At 44.1% G+C, this 18946-nt stretch overlaps 5 protein-coding genes across 5 annotated transcripts; 4 read left to right on the forward strand and 1 right to left on the reverse strand.

Annotated features, from left to right (window-relative positions):
* Positions 1-10043: 10043 nt before the first annotated feature.
* On the reverse strand, positions 10044-10505 carry rnaseH. Its single transcript has one exon. The coding sequence runs from the start codon at positions 10503-10505 to the stop codon at positions 10044-10046; it is 462 nt and encodes a 153-aa protein (YP_010438153.1).
* A 2986-nt stretch (positions 10506-13491) lies between these two features.
* rps3 (ribosomal protein S3) lies at positions 13492-15156 on the forward strand. Its single transcript has one exon. The coding sequence runs from the start codon at positions 13492-13494 to the stop codon at positions 15154-15156; it is 1665 nt and encodes a 554-aa protein (YP_010438154.1).
* Positions 15157-16026: 870 nt separating this feature from the next.
* atp8 (ATP synthase F0 subunit 8) lies at positions 16027-16506 on the forward strand. The gene has a single exon. The coding sequence runs from the start codon at positions 16027-16029 to the stop codon at positions 16504-16506; it is 480 nt and encodes a 159-aa protein (YP_010438155.1).
* A 601-nt stretch (positions 16507-17107) lies between these two features.
* On the forward strand, positions 17108-17905 carry cox3 (cytochrome c oxidase subunit III). The gene has a single exon. It carries the CDS (start codon positions 17108-17110, stop codon positions 17903-17905), a length of 798 nt encoding a protein of 265 aa, YP_010438156.1.
* On the forward strand, positions 17833-18237 carry sdh4 (succinate dehydrogenase subunit 4). Its single transcript has one exon. It carries the CDS (start codon positions 17833-17835, stop codon positions 18235-18237), a length of 405 nt encoding a protein of 134 aa, YP_010438157.1.
* The last annotated feature ends 709 nt before the right edge of the window (positions 18238-18946 follow it).

An 18946-nucleotide genomic window follows, 5' to 3' on the forward strand; every position in this document is an offset into this window, starting at 1 on the left:
GAAGCCGCCGAACGCTGCCTCTGAGGAGATGTATGAATACTCATTCTCTTACCAATGTCTCTACTTCTCAAATAAATTGGAGAGGCCTCGAACGCCAAATCAAGTCTTTGCGATTCACGGCGCTTCGCCAATAGTAATCCACTTTTCGCGATTTTCGACAACAATGAAAGACTCTTTATAATAAGCTGACATTTTGCTTCTCCCGTCCCTATTCCAATGCTTTATGAAAAAGAGATGTTAGGTAGTTTACTTGCTCGACCATAGGGAGTTTACTTTCTTATTATTATGTTAGAGTGTTAGAATGTCTTCCCCAATGTACAATCCGGGCATCCAATAACACTAAGTACCTCGAGTAAAAAAAGACTTTCGCTAGGACCAGAAGTAGCTAAACCATAGGATTAAGTCACTGAAGCCGAGCTTTCTTTTTCATGAGTGGTTTAAGTTTAATGTAAGTATGTTGTTATAGCCGTTTCAAAGCTATACTAATAATAGCCAGCCAACAGGGGCATCTTCCGTGGGGTTGCCGGAATGTTGGAAACTCTTTTTCAATTATATGTTCTGCAGAGTGAGTAAAGCCCTCAAGCGGTAATCGAAATTAGCTGTTTTTATTGAAACAACGCGAGCATATCCGGGTACATTGGGGAGGCCGAGTAACCATGAGTGCAGATAGACCCGGGGTCCGCCATAAATAGAAGGCCTCTTCGTGCTCTAGCTCACCTGGGAATCCCTACCAGTAAATTAAGTCACACTAAGATGACCATCCAAGGATACAATGCGGACTCCAAAAGAGCGATTGGTAAGATTCGCCTTAAGTGTCAGTTGGCAGACTTGAAGTCTGAAATCACGTGTTATGTGATTGATAACGACACGTCCTACAATCTACTGCTGGGAAGGCCTTGGATTCAGGGGAACTTTGTTGTTCCGTCCACCCTCCATCAATGCTTCAAATATGTCGACGAGGACAAAAAGTACAAACAGTCTTCGCAGATCGGAAGCCTGGGTCGAAGCTTACTGTGCGGATTCCAAGCTTTATGACCCGGCCTCGGGTGACGACTCTAGTTCAGAAGAAGAGGTGATCTCGGCACCAGGTCGCGATAAAGGGCCCGAGAAGCCCAAGGCCGAAGAAAAGCCCAAGGGGCTAGAAATTGATTAAACAACTCCACAGCCTTCGACCACTCACCGCAAGGGCAAGAGAGGCAAAGGTACTAGGGCTCATGCCCGAAACAAAGTTTATCTTACCAAAGGGGCGCCATTACGACGATGTTGAATGTCAGGCACAGCTCCAAATACAGCTATTACCCTCGCATCAATCCCAGGAGCGAAGTGGCTTGAATCGATAGAGAAGAGGGCTCGAAGGTTTTGTTATGAGTTTTGTTGCTTTTGGTTTTCATTTTCTAAGCTTGAAGGTTTTGAACTCCCTTTCTGTTCACCATATTCATCTAGGCAATCTGATTCCGCGATCAAGGTTCAGAAGGACCATCCGATGCAACTAACTTGAAGGCTATTGAACCTAAATAAAAGAGTGGGTAGGGACAGCCAATGAAGCAACAGACACCCAGCGGAACCTTTCTTCACTTCTTCGCTGCGCTCAGAACCTCACCCTCGCGATGAACCCCTATTGACGAAGCTCGATTACCCTATTGATAAAGTGCATTTTTAGCTATGCAACTGGTAAAAATACATCATCTGAAAGAGATAGAAAGAACAGATGCAAGCAAAAGCATAATACAGAGGGAGAAACACAATAGGATAACGAAGGCACCCACCAAAGGCGGTGTGACGTGTTGAGGCGGATTGGAGCGCTTTCTCTCGAGCCTGTTTGGCCGCTGAGCAAGTCAAGGAAGTGGGCGATATGTAGAGGTTAGAGCTTTTGGGCTCGAGCTGCTATGCTTTAGCCTATCAACAAGGCAAAGCTGACTAATCGACTCGATCTTTATCGTAATCGTATAAAGGCCTCGCGTCAGATATTGGTTGCGTTGATCGGCGGCTTGCAACATCACATCTGGAACGACCGATCTATGAATCTATAGCTTTCCGCGTAGAAAGACGTCAAGAAAGCTTGAATAAGAATAGTTGATTCAATAGCTGCGGTTAGGCCTTTAGACTCTTCCTACTGTCAAGCTACTACAGGCACCCTCTCATAGCCATCTCTTTAGCATCCTAGCCCAAAGCATCATGGGTGAAAGCGCAATCACAACTGTCTAATCTCGTGGTTCGCAGTACTTGCTTTATGCCTTTCCTTCTTACTTTCCTGAGCGAGGAAGGGAATCGCTACTTCGGATGCAAGGTTACCAGATTCATCTTCGGATTCTTCAAAGGATGTGGCCGATGTAGCATATGAAAGAGAAGAAGCTCTTGGTCTCAGCTGAGTGAAACTGTCCCTACCCCGCAAATTCCGAATGAAGTTTCCCAAGAGGTTGAATAGGGACGTACTTACGTACCTTTTTCCAGTAGCTCTAAATAAAAGAGTCCTCCTATGAGAAGCTTAGTAGAAATAAAAAAATCGGTTAAGGTCAAAGGGGGGAAGAAAAAATATCTATTTCAGGCTTCTGCTTCCGTGCCTAAACGTTAAGGGTGCTTGTTGCCGCTAGTAATTTAGCGTCTTTCCCTACGCTAAGCTAGAGCTATTAGAGTATAGTTTGAAACTGATCTGGGTAATTAGAATTATAGGCTTCTTCTTCTATTCCCAGCTCGGTCTTTGAGTAAGAATGAAACTTGTTGAAGTTACGTGGGAACAGACTCTTTCATGCTAATGAGTCAAAGGCAAAACAACTCTACTCTTTATCCTCTCCGAGGGCTAGGGGTCCCAAACATCCAGTTGACAGCGAGGTTTCTACCTTGATTATCCGCACTTCCCAGGTTGAGCTGCAGGGCCAGGCTCCAATAAAGGGCTTACACCTCAGCCTATTGGCGGCCCGCCCAATGTTAGCATTCATTTAACGCCATTGCTGTTACCATTCCACTCCTGTTTAGGTTGAATACCGTACCAATCCATTCAGGTTACGGAAAAAGAAGACTTCCACCTATTACCAAGAAAGAGAATCATGCCTTTTTGATGACATGACAAGAAATCCTTAAATGAAAGCTAAATCGTGGATCCAAAAATCCGTTATCTCCTCGTGCATTAACCGCTTCTGGGCGAAAATCCAATCTTTTAAGTGATAAAGTCGTTAAAAATACAATTATGCCGCCGAATACAATCACTTTGAAGAAGTCGCAAGTGCGGGTTCAGGAAGTACGAAACACTCAATGGAGAATAGGGTCGCTATGCCGAAGAAAAGAGAGAGGTTGCACCAAGAAATGGAGAAGATAAGGTCATACCAAGGTAAATTCTTTCTATAAGCCCTTAGCGCAAGCACTAAGCAAGTAAACTACCTTTAAATCAATGATTTTATCACGCTTTGAAAGGAATGTATCCAGCCTAAACGCAAAGACGGGCCTATAGGCAGAAGCTGTTAACCTAGTAGAAAGCGTGAGGAGGAAGACTTCGATTCGGCCCACTGAACTTGACTTCTTTTCTTTCTTTTCTGGTTTATTTGGATGGCAAGAAAGAATCTTGTCTTCAATAGAACACCAAACTATCGGCCATTTTTGCCTCAGCTTGCAAACTCCTTTGATTGGGCAAGTCAAGTTGTTTGTTCAAGCTTCGGCTAAGGAATAAAAACCTCAATATAACCTACACTGGTATAGGCACGTTTTTGTGGCCTTCCCGCCTGGTGGAATCATACCACTACCGTTTCCTATCTGGTTAGGTTTTCCAGATGGGTTAGTAGTTAATTGCTATCACCTTGGTATGGTGCGGTATTTTCTTTTGGAGTCGTGTCGTCCAGATGACAAGTATTTGTTGTCTGTGCGGGATGATTTGGAGCGTAAGCTCACTGAAGAAGGGGACTTCTACGTGGAGAGAGTCATGCTCAGATATTGGGTGGAATCTCTCGTACGATATGTCCGGTGGTATGAGGAAGCCTGTTGTGATTTCACTTTACCTTTGGAACAACTATTAGATCCACCTGCGGTTTGTCTACGTCCTGATCGGAAAGACCTTTTAAGTAAGTTTCACAAATATGGTCTGATGCTCAGATGTTATGACTTAATCCGTCAGCGTCGCTGTCCGCTACCTTTAATGGGCAGCGCTGTACGATTGAATGTTGAAGTTGTGCAATCTCGTCTTTGGTTAAGGGCCAACTTTTGGTTGGAGTTGGTTTAACGGACCGAAGAGTGCCACTACGATAAGTTTTATTATGTAAATACCGAAAAAACTTGTCGTGGGAGCAGCCAAAAAAGAAGAGACATGAATTCATTGAACAACAAAGAAAGAAATATTGATTGTAAGTAATTAGAATTAGGTCGTACCTTATTCTATTCTCCCTATCTTTAGTCAGGAATAGGGATTGATAAAAGGAAAGCCCTTTTTTCTTCGAGATAAGGTTAGTGTTCCGTGTGTATACGATGGCTTTTCCGTAAAAGAGAACTGCAAGACTCGGTTTAATAGTGGAAGGGCCTTAACCTTAACAACTGCAAGAATGAGAGGGCCGCTCAGGAAGGGATCGCGGCTGCTCGCTGAAACCCAGCAAGAAAAGGAAAAAGAAAGACAAAACAATATAGGCACTACTTCTAAGATAGAATAACAATAACAAGAATTGCTTAAGTAACTCAGCGCTTCAAATCCGATAACGCCCTTCTTCCACTCCAAGCTTTCTTCGAGTCTCGGCTCTCCCTCTTGACTTTACTTTCTTTCTCACTGGAGGAGAGAGGGATTCTGAAAGACTGAACCTAGCTTGATTACTTGACCTAGCTTGCAACACTAGAACAGGTCCTTCAACGGCGAAACCGGATATCCTAGAAAATTTAATATATAATATGAATAAAGAACTCAATCAGGAACAGCCAGGTTGAAATATCATACGTGATGACTGAACACTGACGGTGTGAGTCATCCTAGACGCTTAGCTCCTCGTCTCTAGCTCCGACTGCAGCTCTGATTGCAGCTTTCGGGACTTTTGTATATATATATTTTCTGGGAAGAAACCCCAAATAGAATATCCCATTCAGTTATGGCGAAACACGCCTCGAATTTCAAAACGCCGAAGAAGTTTCGCGTAAAACAAGACTTCAGTTCCGCATTATTCACCCCAAAAACTGTGACCAAAGCAGACAGAGAAGAATTAAAAAAAAATAAAAATGAGACGGCAACTCGCGATCTATCAATATGGATCAGAATTGCATCCCGAGCAACCCACATATTTTGATCCTGACGATTGGATTCAAATTTCCTTCTCTGAATCTTCTCCCTCAGAGAGGAGTTGTTCACAGAGCTGCCCACATGGTTCCGAGGGTTCTTCTTCGGATGCTTCTTCTCGAGACTTTCAGAGTGAAACCTTTAATAATATTTCGAGTTTCTTTCAAGATAAGATGAAGGAAATAGGGGCGGGCTTGCCATCAAACTGGTCTCCCGAAGAGTTTACTCGGATGGTGATTGGGGAAGAGGAGGAATAACTTGACTTTCTTGTGAATCTTTATCAGCAAAAGTGGGTTGGTTATTCTATTTGCATTCTCTGATAGAAAGCATCCCCGAGCACTTACTATTCACAACGACGCATTCTCAGATAACATGTTATCTCCCCACGAATTCGTCTATTTCATAACCTCTCCCGACACTTTGTATTCTCTGGCATACTCGATTCATCCGTCTGAACTTGAGGCCTAAATCTTCTTCATCACTCTCACTCTCCGATGCGCTCTCACTAGACTTTTGATTTAATGTCTACGCCGCCTCGATTCACTCAGATTTAATGGTTTGGTAACCTGCAACATCTTTGGTTCGGCTAGCTTTCATTTTTTTGATCGAAGTCGGTTGTCTTATTAATCGATTGGAACTCGTAGCTCCAACTATGTATTCCCACTGCCCTGACATGGACAACTTCGCTTTTACCTAGGTTTATTCACGAAGCATAGGGCATACTTTCTATATAATTTATGCTTTCGTCCAGCCGGAATCTTAACTGGACGTCTATTGAAAAGGACGGTAAATTGAGAAAAAAAGCATTTCATTAAAAAAAAGAGTGGATTCTTGAGGTTACATTCCGCTATAGTAGCTTGACCAACGTGAAAGTGGAACAAGTGCATGCCCCATACACGAAATTGAATATTAGAGTATAAATCTCATATCGGTATGAGGCTTCCAGTCGAATATCTGACTCCGCCTATCACTTTATTCTGCTTCCATCATCTCTTTCAAGAAGCCAACTCAATCAAGAAGCCAACTCAATAGCTTCTTTTAGAACCGCTATGCCCTCTGCTGCAACTGAGCTAGTTATTGGGAACAGATGGGGACTACAAGCGAAGCTTCGCTTGCTTATACCACGTAATTCAACCTCAACAGGAAGGCAAATGGTAAGATCCGGGTAAGAGGTTTCGCAGATCTGCTTATTACTGTACCAAACAACAAGACGAAAGCGTCAAAGGCGAAGCCATGGCGTCACACAATTATCATACAAAATTCTCATTAAGCCACTGTGAGAGAAGGTTGCTGATCGACGATAATAGGTAGCTTGCAACTATAACATAAAGTGGACGAGCTGACTCAGTGGAGCCTAAAAATAGCACAAGGTAGTACTAGAAATGATATACAGATGAGATCAAAGGATGGATACACGCACGGAGGGAACCAGAACCGGGATAAGCCGCCCTTATTGGGCGCGGTAGAAGCTTACTCTGTAGTTGGTCTGAAGGAGGTGTTCCACTTCTCACCATCGATTATGATTCGTATTGCCGAAAGTGGGTAAATATGAGCCTAGGTTATGAAATAAAAGCTATTAAGTAAAGGTTACGCAGCGGTTATGTTCAAGCGGGAGTTCCGTGGATGTGGAGGAGGGGGCCGAGCTGAACATGGAAAAACAAGGCCAATCGGTCATGGTATCTTCTGTAGCCCCAATTCAATCAGTATGTCTGTCCATTCTATGGAGTAAAGAAGCAAAACAAGAAAGTGTCGTTTCGCACGTAGGTAAACTAGAATTGTGTCGGACCGGACACCCTTTTCTGACCTAAAATGCCCATGATAAATTTTACGCGTAGGTAGAATAGAATTGTTGCAGAATGCGACACGGCCGTAGGGAAGGCATTGATAGAAATTGGCCCTAGGCACCGACGAAGGAGGTGGTGAGTAAGGCGACGCACCGACGGCTACAAAGGAGAGTTGCGAACGAAGTGAGTAATGTAGGTTACGAAGGCGCCGACGAAGGAGGAGTGAAGGTGGATGACATGTTTGCACTCGCAACGATGTCCTGGGCATATTTTCCTTGATTCACAAAGGTGCTACCTTCTTTCTTATAATATAAGAAATCCGCAACCCTAAGTGGGGGCACCCCTGTCTTTCATCTCAAAGACTTCACCCAAGTCACTGATAACAGATTGTGGAATCTTCTCATCAGAACCAGTAATTATAATGTCATCAACATACAGTAATAGAACCCCTATAGCTTCATGTGAGTGTTTAAGCTAAGATGGTAAACCTTGAATCCTAAAGTTCAAGCCTGTGAACTTCTCCACGCCCTTGGGTCCTGTTTAAGTCCATATAGATAAGGACTTTTGAAGCTTACAAACAAAATTAGGATGTTCACTATCCTCAAAAACCTGAGGCTGCCTCATGTAGACTTCTTCTTTTCATTCTCCACGGTTTTTAACATCTAACTGTCTAAGCTTCCAACCATTTGTAGCAGCTAAAGCCAAGATAAGCCTCGCAGTTGTGTGCCTAACAACTGGTCTCCTCATAGTCCAGACCTAACTCTTGACTGTATCCTTGTGCAACTTTCTCGACCTTAGAGTACCTCATCTCTGTGTCCAATAAGGTCTTACTGGTGAAGTAGACCGGCTTCTCCTGTCCCCCATCCCAGCGGAATAGGACAGAGCTAATTGAGGACTCTGTTGCTGCTAGGTACAGACCTAGGACCTCGTGGGGGACCGGCGTGGATATGATAGGAGGCTTACCGGGATCTTTTTTGAGGGGTTGAAAGGCTTCTTCGCAGTCAGACGTCCACTCAAATGTGGTATTCTTCTTCAGGAGCTGAAAAAGAGGTCGACACTTGTCTGATGATCTGGATATGAACCTGTTGAGGGCTGCGACTCGTCCATTATGCTTGCCCGAGGATCCTCTTCGGTTGGCATGCTATCTCAAGAGAACGAGGAGAGTAGGACTGAAAAAGGAGTTTGTTACTCGGAAATTGGGGAATAATCTCCTTGAGAGAGGGTATCAGATGTTTTGCCATGATGGTGATGACGAAAGTCTGTTAGTTTGGGCCTAGGCCTTTCAGAAATCAGTATACCTTGTGCGTCTCGGGCACAGGACATCCTATCGCACACAAGACTAACATATTATCTTAAAGTGTCTAGCACGCGCACCTGACTACACGGAATTTAATTTTGAACTCCTTATCTCGAAGCCGTGGGCGTTCCACCTGTTTGCATTCGTTGATGCCTGCGTCTTCGACCTTTCTTTGCAAAAAGGGAAGGGAGCCTTTCTGTAACGGCGACAGAGGGTGTTGCCGGAAGTTGTTTTGAAAAACAACATAAATACAACTTCTTCTACGATATTTCGGGCGAGCATAAGCCATTGGGTCAGTCGGTCACTGCGGCTTATGCTCGCCCACATTTTCTTAAATTTTTTACTGTAACTATCTTCTCCTTATCCTTAATTTATAAATAAGGATCTGAGCCATGAGCGGTCTATTGATCAAGAGTCCCGCTTAGTCCGTCACCTCGTCTTCACTGAACACCTACCCACTCGCCTCCGAGACTTTCTTACCTCTCCGAGAATGGAGGTACTCGATCGTTTTGGGAACGTGAGGGGGGAGGACACTTTAGGAGAAGTGACCCGATGCACGTGGGGGAACGGCTCTATCTACCTGAAGCTAAGCATAGAGCTTGCTGGCAGCACTTTGACTTCGACAAAAATTAAGTTTAGTACAGGCTAGGTAGAGGAGTTGTTGACCCCGACACTCTTACTCTTCAGTTATGTGTTCTCTGTTGGTTGGCTTGCCGCTCTAGCTGAGTGCCTTTGATTATCATTGGCCGATAGGGATAGTCCCTTCCCTTTCTTCACGTCACCGCACTGAATTCTATGCACTTCACTTACGTTCTTTACTCTAGTCCTGTCATTCTTCTGAGAGCAAGGGTCCAACATATCCGGAAAATAAGGAGGATTCCTCGCCCGCGCTTCGCGCGATACCATAAACATTTTTATATTTGTTTTTCTTCTCTTAACATCAGTTTAACTCATCTTTCATCCACTCCCCGATCGGCAGCGTGCGGGGCGGGTCGGCGTCCGGGAGCTCCGCCCAACCAACCCAACCCTATTACAGGACCACTAAACTCCTGTTCTAGCTCTTTTTTTAGGCCCTTCAGGCGACAATGGAACATGGCTAACCCATGCATCCACGTTCAGGAATAGCAGTTCATTCGATCAATGACGAGCAGAGGAAGCATTATGTCTTCCAAACCTTTTCTGATCCCGGATCACTGTGATGAACGAACATCGGTGCGGGCTCAAGTAGTTTAGTAAACGGGTGTCAGTATGAAAGATGGATCAAATCCTCGCGGTGAGGAGGCAGCTTAGTCTCCGTAGTTAATCTCTCTCTTTGGGCGCAGAACTGTAAATCTGTCTTTCTCTGCCTAGACCCAAACCAGCCGGCAACTGGAGAGAGGCAGAATGAATCAACACCCCCCGGATCTACTAACCAATGCAACCGGGAAACCTTCTATCAAAAGTTCTGAACTAGCATCCGAAGCTAGGCGGTACTCTGCCTTGTATTGCCGTTGCTTGGATTAGGGAAGAAGGAAGGGCTTACACCAGAACTCGTTGATCTGATCTTCTATGCCGGGGAAGGAGGAGTCGATAGAGAGAGCTTCGGATCGAATCTTTGGAATCTCATCTCTAGAGGCAGTATCTTTCTCTAGTTCCGCGAAATCCATGCGAATCCATATGCAAACAAAGGTAGCTGGAACATTTCTTTTTTTGGGGGGCCGAATGGCCCAAAACAAAAAAGAAACTATCTAATTACCTCTCTGGGTCGAGCATACCCAAGAGAGTCTTCAAACAGAAAAGGAATACAACCAGGAGGAGGACTTTGCGATTCAAAATAACCCAGGTCATAAGTCAATCCAATGCTTGCCAAGTAGTCTGCAGAGAAGTTCTTCTCCCTATAGATATGGGAGAGCTTGCAATGCCAGTCCATCTTCAAGTAAGCTTGGCAGCCACGGATCAGGGTGTGGAGAGGATGGAGAGAATTATCCTGCTGATTAACAAGAGTCACAACAGTAGCAGAATCCACCTCCACCTCAACAGATCTAAAACCTCTCATCCAAGCCAAGCGTAATCCAAAAAAAAGGCCCCAAAGTTCTGCAGCTATAATTTTGCCCTTCCCAAGGTTGGCAGTGAACCCAGAAATCCAGTTCCCATTATTATCTCTCAAGAGACCACCAGCACCAATAGATCCGCTGGGACCCTTCATGCAACCATCAATATTCACCTTAATCCAGTTTGGTGGGGGGGGGGGATCCCAAGCTAGATAAGCTTCAACTCGAGCTGGTTTAGAATGCAAGGATGTAGTGGCCAGTCGCCATTCCCTGGCATAGTTCCAAATGCAGATCTGGGGAGGTTGATCCGGGTCAAAAATTTCAAGATTTCTCCACCTCCACAGGAACCAGCAACATAAACCAAAAACTTGACCCCAACACAAATGAAACCTGGTTTTTTGGTTGGAAGATAGATTGACCTTGAGCCATTAAGGGCAAATTAAAGGAGTTGACCAAGGAGGGATGCCAAGACCATCCAAAAGAGATTTGGCCCTAGTACAGCCCCTCATGCAGTGAATACTGTCTTCCCAGGTGCATCCACAGTGACTGCAAGTAGGGTCATTGGTCATCGATCTTCTAAACCTCTGAGCATTTGTAAGCAGCTTATTCTGCCCCAACAACCAGAAGAAAGCTTTCACCCTGGGTGGGAGTTGTATTTTCCATAGGAAGCTTCCCTCCCAGTCAGTTTGTACATCAAGGGAGGCTGCAAGGTTGTAAGCAGTTTTAACAGAGAAGGTTCCATTAGTCGAACCCTGCCAGATGTATCTATCATCATCAGAATCAATAAGTCCAGCAGGGATCCCAATAATCTCTTCCACAATATCATTAGGTAGCACCTCTCTCAGCTTGTTAACATTCCATTGGCCATCGGATAGAAAAGAAAATAAGCAACTTTTTCCTCCTCATTTATCTGAGTATTGGGGATCAAGGCAACATCTTTCAAATTTATTTCAGAGAAAGTCTTAGCCCATAAGCCCTCATCCCTTTGAATCATTCTCCAACTGGCTTTGGCAAGAAGGGCCGAGTTCATAGCATTCATTTGTTTCAGGCCTAGGCCCCATTGACTTTGGGACAACAAACCTGGCTCCATTTAACTAGGTGCACCTTGGCTTTATCCGCAGAACCTCCCCATAAGAATCTTTTATTCAGTTGATCCACCTTCTTGCACACACTTGCTGGCAATTTGACTGTCTGCATGGCATAGATGGGAATAGCAGATGTAACAGACTGTATCAGGGTTGCACGACCAGCTAAAGATAAGGATTTGGCCTTCCAAGAGGCAAGTTTACTTTGCACCTTTTCAACAATTTCCCTGTAAGTACTCTTGGTAATTCTGGAGTGAATTAAGGGGACACCAAGGTACTTGCCAAGGTCCTTAGCGAGAGGGGACCCACAGATCAAGCTTATATTAGTAGCAATGTCAGAATGGGTGTTGGGAGAACACAAAAAAAGGGATTTCTCAAAACAAATTTTCTGCCCAGAGGCTTCACAGAAGGTCTCAAGGCAGTTCAGCACAATTTCTGTTTCCTAGAGGCTTCTGCAAAAAGAATTATGTCATCAGCAAAAAAGAGGTGAGAAATAGCAGGGCCCCTCCTAGATACCTTAACAGGTTTCCACTTTCCACAATTCACAGCAGCTTGAATCAACTGAGAGAGTTTTTCAACACATAGCAGGAACAAATAAGGGGACAGGGGGTCACCCTGTCTGACACCCCTAGCAGGCTTAAATTTCTCAGTAAATTCCTTATTTAGAATGATTTGGAAGTCAACAGAGGTCTTCAATTAAGCGCAAAAGTTTCCCAGAGATTCGAATATCCTTCAAACAAGTGATAATGAAGCTCCATTTTAATCTGTCATAGGCTTTGGCAAGATCTATCTTCCAAGCCATGAATCCTCTTCGACCTTTGGTTCTTCTGAAAGTGCGGAGAACCTCCTGGGCAATGACAATATTGTAAGTGATTTGCCTTCCAGGAATAAAGCTTGCTTGGCAGGGGCTAACTAGTTTACCCATCGGAGGCCTCAGTCTGTTGACAATGATTTTGGTGATACATTTGTAGATGGTGTTACACAGGGAAATTGGTCTGAATTGGGCCATAGAGAGGGGGTTCTGCACTTTAGGCACCAAGGTAATCAGTGTGCTGCCAAGACCATCAGGAATGTGCCCATGATCAAAACATTTTTCCACTAGTTTGAAAACATCTTCACCACAGAGATTCCTAGCTGGAACATTTATTAACCTCACCCTTCTTCCCCTTAGAGCTTATGGCTCGGACCCCCCTGTACCACCAAGGCAGACAGATACGTCTCCTGGCCCTTGCGCAAGCCTTTCTTCAGCAGCATGGCGGAAACCATTATACTAGCTCCTACTTTGCCTTCACAACCGGCACATACAAGGCGCCTTGTCATCCATAATGCAAAAGGAATTCAGGCGGGATGGGGGCACTGCCCTCGCCCTGCGAAGGAACTCCAGTCCCAAGACCACAAATCATCGAGTTGCACCGTTGGCTCGGCCTGACCAGCCAGCCATCCGGATCGACAGGCACGCCCCTCGCAAGTCCCACCAGTAAGTGGAGTATTCTATAATCCTTCCGTCCCGTGCCCGCAGTAGACTTGAGTTATATAACCCTCCGTTCGGTCTGGCTAGTATAGTATCCTTCGCCTATTTGTATTTCTACAATCATGCTTACCAATATGCAACTGACTGAACAGTACAGGCAGGACGGCTTTGCTTAAGACCGGAATGTTACCCCCGCTCGAAAGAGTTCGCCCATCATCCTTTCCCTTGCGGGGACATGTTACCATGTATCCAAACGGAGAAGCAGAAGAATAGGATTGAGATTGCCAAAGACCTTTTTTGGGAAGTCAAAAACAGTAGCAGTTGGGGACGCCTAGTCCATCATACTATAGTGGTCTTATATATAGTTAGTGTCGGCAGGAATGGAACAGAAATCTCGTATATGAACTAATTTTAGTATATATAGTAGTGAAAAAGTGCTTTCTTTGTTTGAAGGCTTCAAGTGAGGATCAAACCATCGCATCACCAAAAGGTGCTCGGGTGTACCTTAGAGCAACGAAAACGAAGACTTTCGAGAACAAATATTGGACCGGGAATAAAAAGGGGTAAAGTAAAGTCTAAGCGCATATGGCACGAAAAGGAAATCCGATTTCGGTAAGACTTGATCTTAATCGTAGTTCAGATTCAAGTTGGTTTAGTGATTATTATTATGGTAAATTAGTGTATCAAGATGTCAATCTGAGGTCTTATTTCGGTTCCATACGTCCACCTACGAGACTTACTTTTGGCTTTCGTCTCGGTACGTGTATTATTCTACATTTTCCCAAAAGAACATTCATTCATTTCTTTCTTCCCCGTCGACCACGACGACTGAAACGACGCGAAAAATCCAGACCCGGAAAGGAGAAGGGCCGGTGGTGGGCATTTGGGAAAGTCGGGCCGATCGGGTGTCTTCATTCAAGCGGCGATACAGAAGAAGAACGAAACGAAGTGAGAGGCCGGGGGTCCGGGAAAAGAGTCGAGTCGATCAGGCTCGACGACCGGGAGAAGCAAAACGAAATTAGGATTTGGCCGAAAAAGAAGCAACGCTATGGATACCATGACCGATCACCATCGATAAAGAAGAATCTTTCTAAATCACTTCGGGTCAGCAGGGCCTTCAAGCATCCGAAATACGCCGGGGTTGTAAATGGCATAGCGTTCCTGATAGAAAATGACGACCCCTTCAGAAAAACTAAGTTATTCAAGTTCTTTTTGCCAAAGAAGTCCCGCTCCGACGGCTCGACGAGTCATCTACTTAAAAGGACCCTCCCTGCAGTGCGCCCCTCCTTCAATTATTCGGTCATGCAATACTTATTGAATACAAAGAACCAAATGCATTTCGACCCCGTCGTAGTTCTCAATCATTTCGTGGCACCGGGCGTGGCTGAACCATCTACGATGGGAGGAGCGAATGCACAGGGAAGAAGCTTAGATAAGAGAATACGTTCTCGCATCGCTTTGTTTGTAGAAAGCTCGACCAGCGATAAAAAGTGTTTGGCCGAAGCCAAAAAGAGGTTGACCCGCTTCATTCGCCAAGCGAATGATCTTCGCTTCGCGGGAACAACAAAAACCACCATCCCGCTCTTTCCTTTTTTCGGTGCTACCTTTTTCTTTCCAAGGGATGGGGTTGGGATGTATAATAACCTTTTTTTTGAGGATGCCCGGGAACAACTCCTAGGTCAATTAAGGATCAAATGTTGGAACCTCATGGGTAAGGATAAGGTAATGGAATTGATAGAGAAATTCATAGACCTAGATAGGATAGGAGAATTGATAAGGGGAATAGAGATGATGATAGAGATCATACTGAGAAACAGACAAATTCCGTGCGGGTACAACTCTTATTTGAACGAAGTGAAAAAAATGCGATCTTTGTTGTCTAATAGAACAAACACTAATACCTTAATTGAGTCGGTCAAGATCAAATCTGTTTATCAAAGTGCTTCTCCGATTGCTCAAGACATCTCTTTTCAACTGAGAAACAAAACAAGATCATTTCGTTCCATTTTTAGTAAAATAGTGAAGGATATTCCATTAGTAATGAAAAAAGGGGTTGAGGGGATCCGTATATGTTGTTCAGGTCGATCAAAAGGCGCAGAAATAGCTAGAACTGAATGCGGAAAGTATGGAAAAACATCTCGTAATGTATTTAACCAGAAAATAGATTATGCTCCTGCGAAAGTATCTACTCGTTACGGAATCTTAGGTGTCAAAGTGTGGATTTCATATAGTAAGAAAAAGTCCATATGATTATGATTTTTATAAAAACTTGTATTTCACTTTAAGTCCGGTTGAATATGAATATGGGGCAACGCCCATGGTCCACACAGTAATAAATGTTTCAACTATGTATTTGTATTTAAGCTTAACCCTCGTTATTGGCGTTGGCGCTTTTTCTTTACATAAAAAAAGGGAAATAGAGCTTTTGCCTGCCAGGCCACCTCTCTCTTTTTTTACTTTTACTTTGAATATGATTTTTATTTTGTTGTGCTTAAACGGCACCGTAGCCGCCTGCGACGGTAGAATTTCTTCTCCGGCTCCGGCGGTAGGTTTACATCCGGAGGTTCCCGCCGACACCGGTGTTCCCCAAGGGGCACCAGTGCAGATTGATGAAATCCCGCCGGAAGTTCCGCAGCTATACCGGCCTTTAATGGGCGATGCTTTTCGGACGAGAGAACTTCATCTACGGTTAGGGTTGTATTTCATGGGTCGAAACACTTGGCGGGATAACTGCGTATTGTTGGGGATCCTGGAAAAGCAGGTGCTGGTAGAAAAAAAGATAGAAGCAGCATTGGTGCACGATGGATATAACCCGATTAGTGTTGTAATAAAGAGACACGAAATCCGGACAATCCTCTTTAACCACCCGACTAGGGCGAGCGTGCTTTCTGAACGTACCTTAGATAGTTTTTTGGACCAAATCGCAAGAAATGGCACTCGGCAGAGCATTCCGGGTGGTGAGAGCAATTCATAATTTTGATCTCTGGCTGTGACTCCTTCTTTCTCCCATGCTTTCCGTTGGTCAACAACCAACCACAGCTCTCTATAGTTCTTCACTACTCGTACAGGAAGGTAAGAACTACTTTTTTTCTGGAGGGAATCATTTTTTTTCAATCAAGAATGCCTCAACTGGATAAATTCACTTATTTCACACAATTCTTCTGGTCATGCCTTTTCCTCTTTACTTTCTATATTCCCATATGCAATGATGGAGATGGAGTACTTGGGATCAGCAGAATTCTAAAACTACGGAACCAACTGGTTTCACACCGGGGGAACAACATCCGGAGCAACGACCCCAACAGTTTGGAAGATATCTTGAGAAAAGGTTTTAGCACCGGTGTATCCTATATGTACTCTAGTTTATTCGAAGTATCCCAATGGTGTAACGCCGTCGACTTATTGGGAAAAAGGAGGAAAATCACTTTGATCTCTTGTTTCGGAGAAATAAGTGGCTCGCGAGGAATGGAAAGAAACATATTAGATTTGATCTCGAAGTCCTCATATAGCACTTCTTCCAATCCTGGATGGGTGATCACTTGTAGGAATGACATAATGCTAATCCATGTTCCACACGGCCAAGGAAGCATCATTTTTTAATCTCACTATGACTTGGTCGTTAGGAAGAGATTCTTTCTCGATCAGAATAGTGGAATGGAAGGCACTACAAGAAAGATATACCCCTTTTCAAATCGCCCCGCGAAGACGGACGTTCAGAAAGGTTATTGAGATTATCAATCTTTTTAGTGGGGAGGAATAGTGCGGGAAGGGAGCGAGACCAAGCCGAGCCACTAGGAGAGTAAGCCCTTCCCACGTGTCAAAATGAATGCAGCCTCAACCAGAGAGATCAACCTGCGCCTTTGATTTAAGGACGCCGGCGGCGCGGAACGCACTAATCCGCGACCAGCAAGTTTTCCGAAACCGAACTGAATAGAATTGTGACTTTCCAAAAATGCTTGCTGAAAATCAAAGAAAGAAGGTCCATTTTTCCACGTAGTTCGTCGGTCAAACCAACGATTCTCTTCTCAAAGTAATAGAGAGATCTTTTTCTAGTTAGACTTCTATCAATGCAATGAAAGAACCATCCCTTCCTATTTGTTTGTCCTGTCAGATAGAAAAAAATAAATTTTAAGCCCTTCTTTACCACTTTAGGGGGTGGGGGTGAAGGGGGGGTTTACATACAACCGAGGCAAAGTGGTTTATGATTGAATCTCAGAGGCATTCTTATCATTTGGTAGATCCAAGTCCATGGCCTATTTCGGGTTCACTCGGAGCTTTGGCAACCACCGTAGGAGGTGTGATGTACATGCACCCATTTCAAGGGGGTGCAACACTTCTCAGTTTGGGCCTCATATTTATCCTATATACCATGTTCGTATGGTGGCGCGATGTTCTACGTGAATCCACGTTGGAAGGACATCATACCAAAGTTGTACAATTAGGACTTCGATATGGTTTTATTCCGTTCATCGTATCGGAGGTTATGTTCCTTTTTGCTTTTTTTCGGGCTTCTTCTCATTCTTCTTTGGCACCTACGGTAGAGATCGGAGGTATTTGGCCCCCAAAAGGGATTGGGGTTTTAGATCCTCGGGAAATCCCTTTTCTTAATACCCCTATTCTCCTTTCATCCGGAGCTGCCGTAACTTGGGCTCATCATGCTATACTCGCGGGGAAGGAAAAACGAGCAGTTTACGCTTTAGTAGCTACCGTTTCACTGGCTCTAGTATTCACTGGCTTTCAAGGAATGGAATATTATCAAGCACCCTTCACTATTTCGGACAGTATTTATGGTTCTACCTTTTTCTTAGCAACTGGCTTTCATGGTTTTCATGTGATTATAGGTACTCTTTTCTTGATCATATGTGGTATTCGCCAATATCTTGGTCATCTGACCAAGGAGCATCACGTTGGCTTTGAAGCAGCTGCATGGTACTGGCATTTTGTAGACGTGGTTCGGTTATTCCCATTTGTCTCTATCTATTGGTGGGGAGGTATATGAAGGAACGAAACAGTGGATTGAGGAATGAAAGCTCGAAGACAAAGAGAATCGGGCTTTTCCAAAGAATTACAGCAGCTTTCCCACTCCCTTTGATTTTCATATACAAAAAAGTATCTTCCACTTTCCTACCAAATATCTCTTTATTCTGGCACATAAATGAAGGGATCGAAGAGATTATGGCAGATCATGTTCACCAAGAAATGACCCGAAATTTGATCTTGGTCCATTTGAGATTGTTCCTTTTAATCGTAATCAAAGATGTTTTCTTGTCTCTCGTTTCTTCTCTAAACAAATTGAAGAACCTAATGGATCGAATGAATGGAAGAAGCTAATGTGCTACGTAGCTGAGGTTTACTTTATAGTAGGCCCCAACTCAATGATTGCCCAAGAATTAGACCAGAAGCGGTTTTATTTACTTTTTCTTTGAATAGGACACCCACCATTTACGAGTCCAAAGATTAATTGACAAGCGGGAGGAAACATTTCACTGCTAGCTACTAAGAACCTAACAGAACTCTTTTTTGAGATAGTAAAGAAAAAGAAGCCAGAAGGTTATGAAATAAAGGTTTCAACGATTGCCCTTATTAACAAGAGCAGCCATAGATAGAGTAGTATATCCGAACAAATCGAAGAACCTAATGGATCAAACTCATCCTTGGCTGCTACGAAACATATCGGCCTTGCGTTGCGGAAGGAACGTTATGCTCTGTTTTGAGTTGGAGCCAAGAGGTGGAAGAACGGTTTCTGGTGGAAGCAGCTCTGAGAATTGGAGAAAAAGAGAGATACCTACAGGGTCGGCTGGCCTTACTCTGTCTAGAGGAAGCGTTGGTAGGGATTTGGAGGACCCATCAAGGTTGGTCCCCTCCACCTGTTCAGCATCCATATCATTTGTATTTCTTTTATTGTCACAAGGCAACGCAACATCTTCATCGATCTGCATTCCTTCATGTTGCCTTTTTCTAGGCTTGGAAATCATGGTGTCTTGGCCATTTTGGTTGCATTGTTTCCCATTGATGTTGTTCTGGATTTCCGACTCCCTTT

Source organism: Malus sylvestris, mitochondrion (genome assembly GCF_916048215.2).
Source record: "Malus sylvestris mitochondrion, complete genome".
Lineage (NCBI taxonomy): Eukaryota > Viridiplantae > Streptophyta > Magnoliopsida > Rosales > Rosaceae > Malus > Malus sylvestris.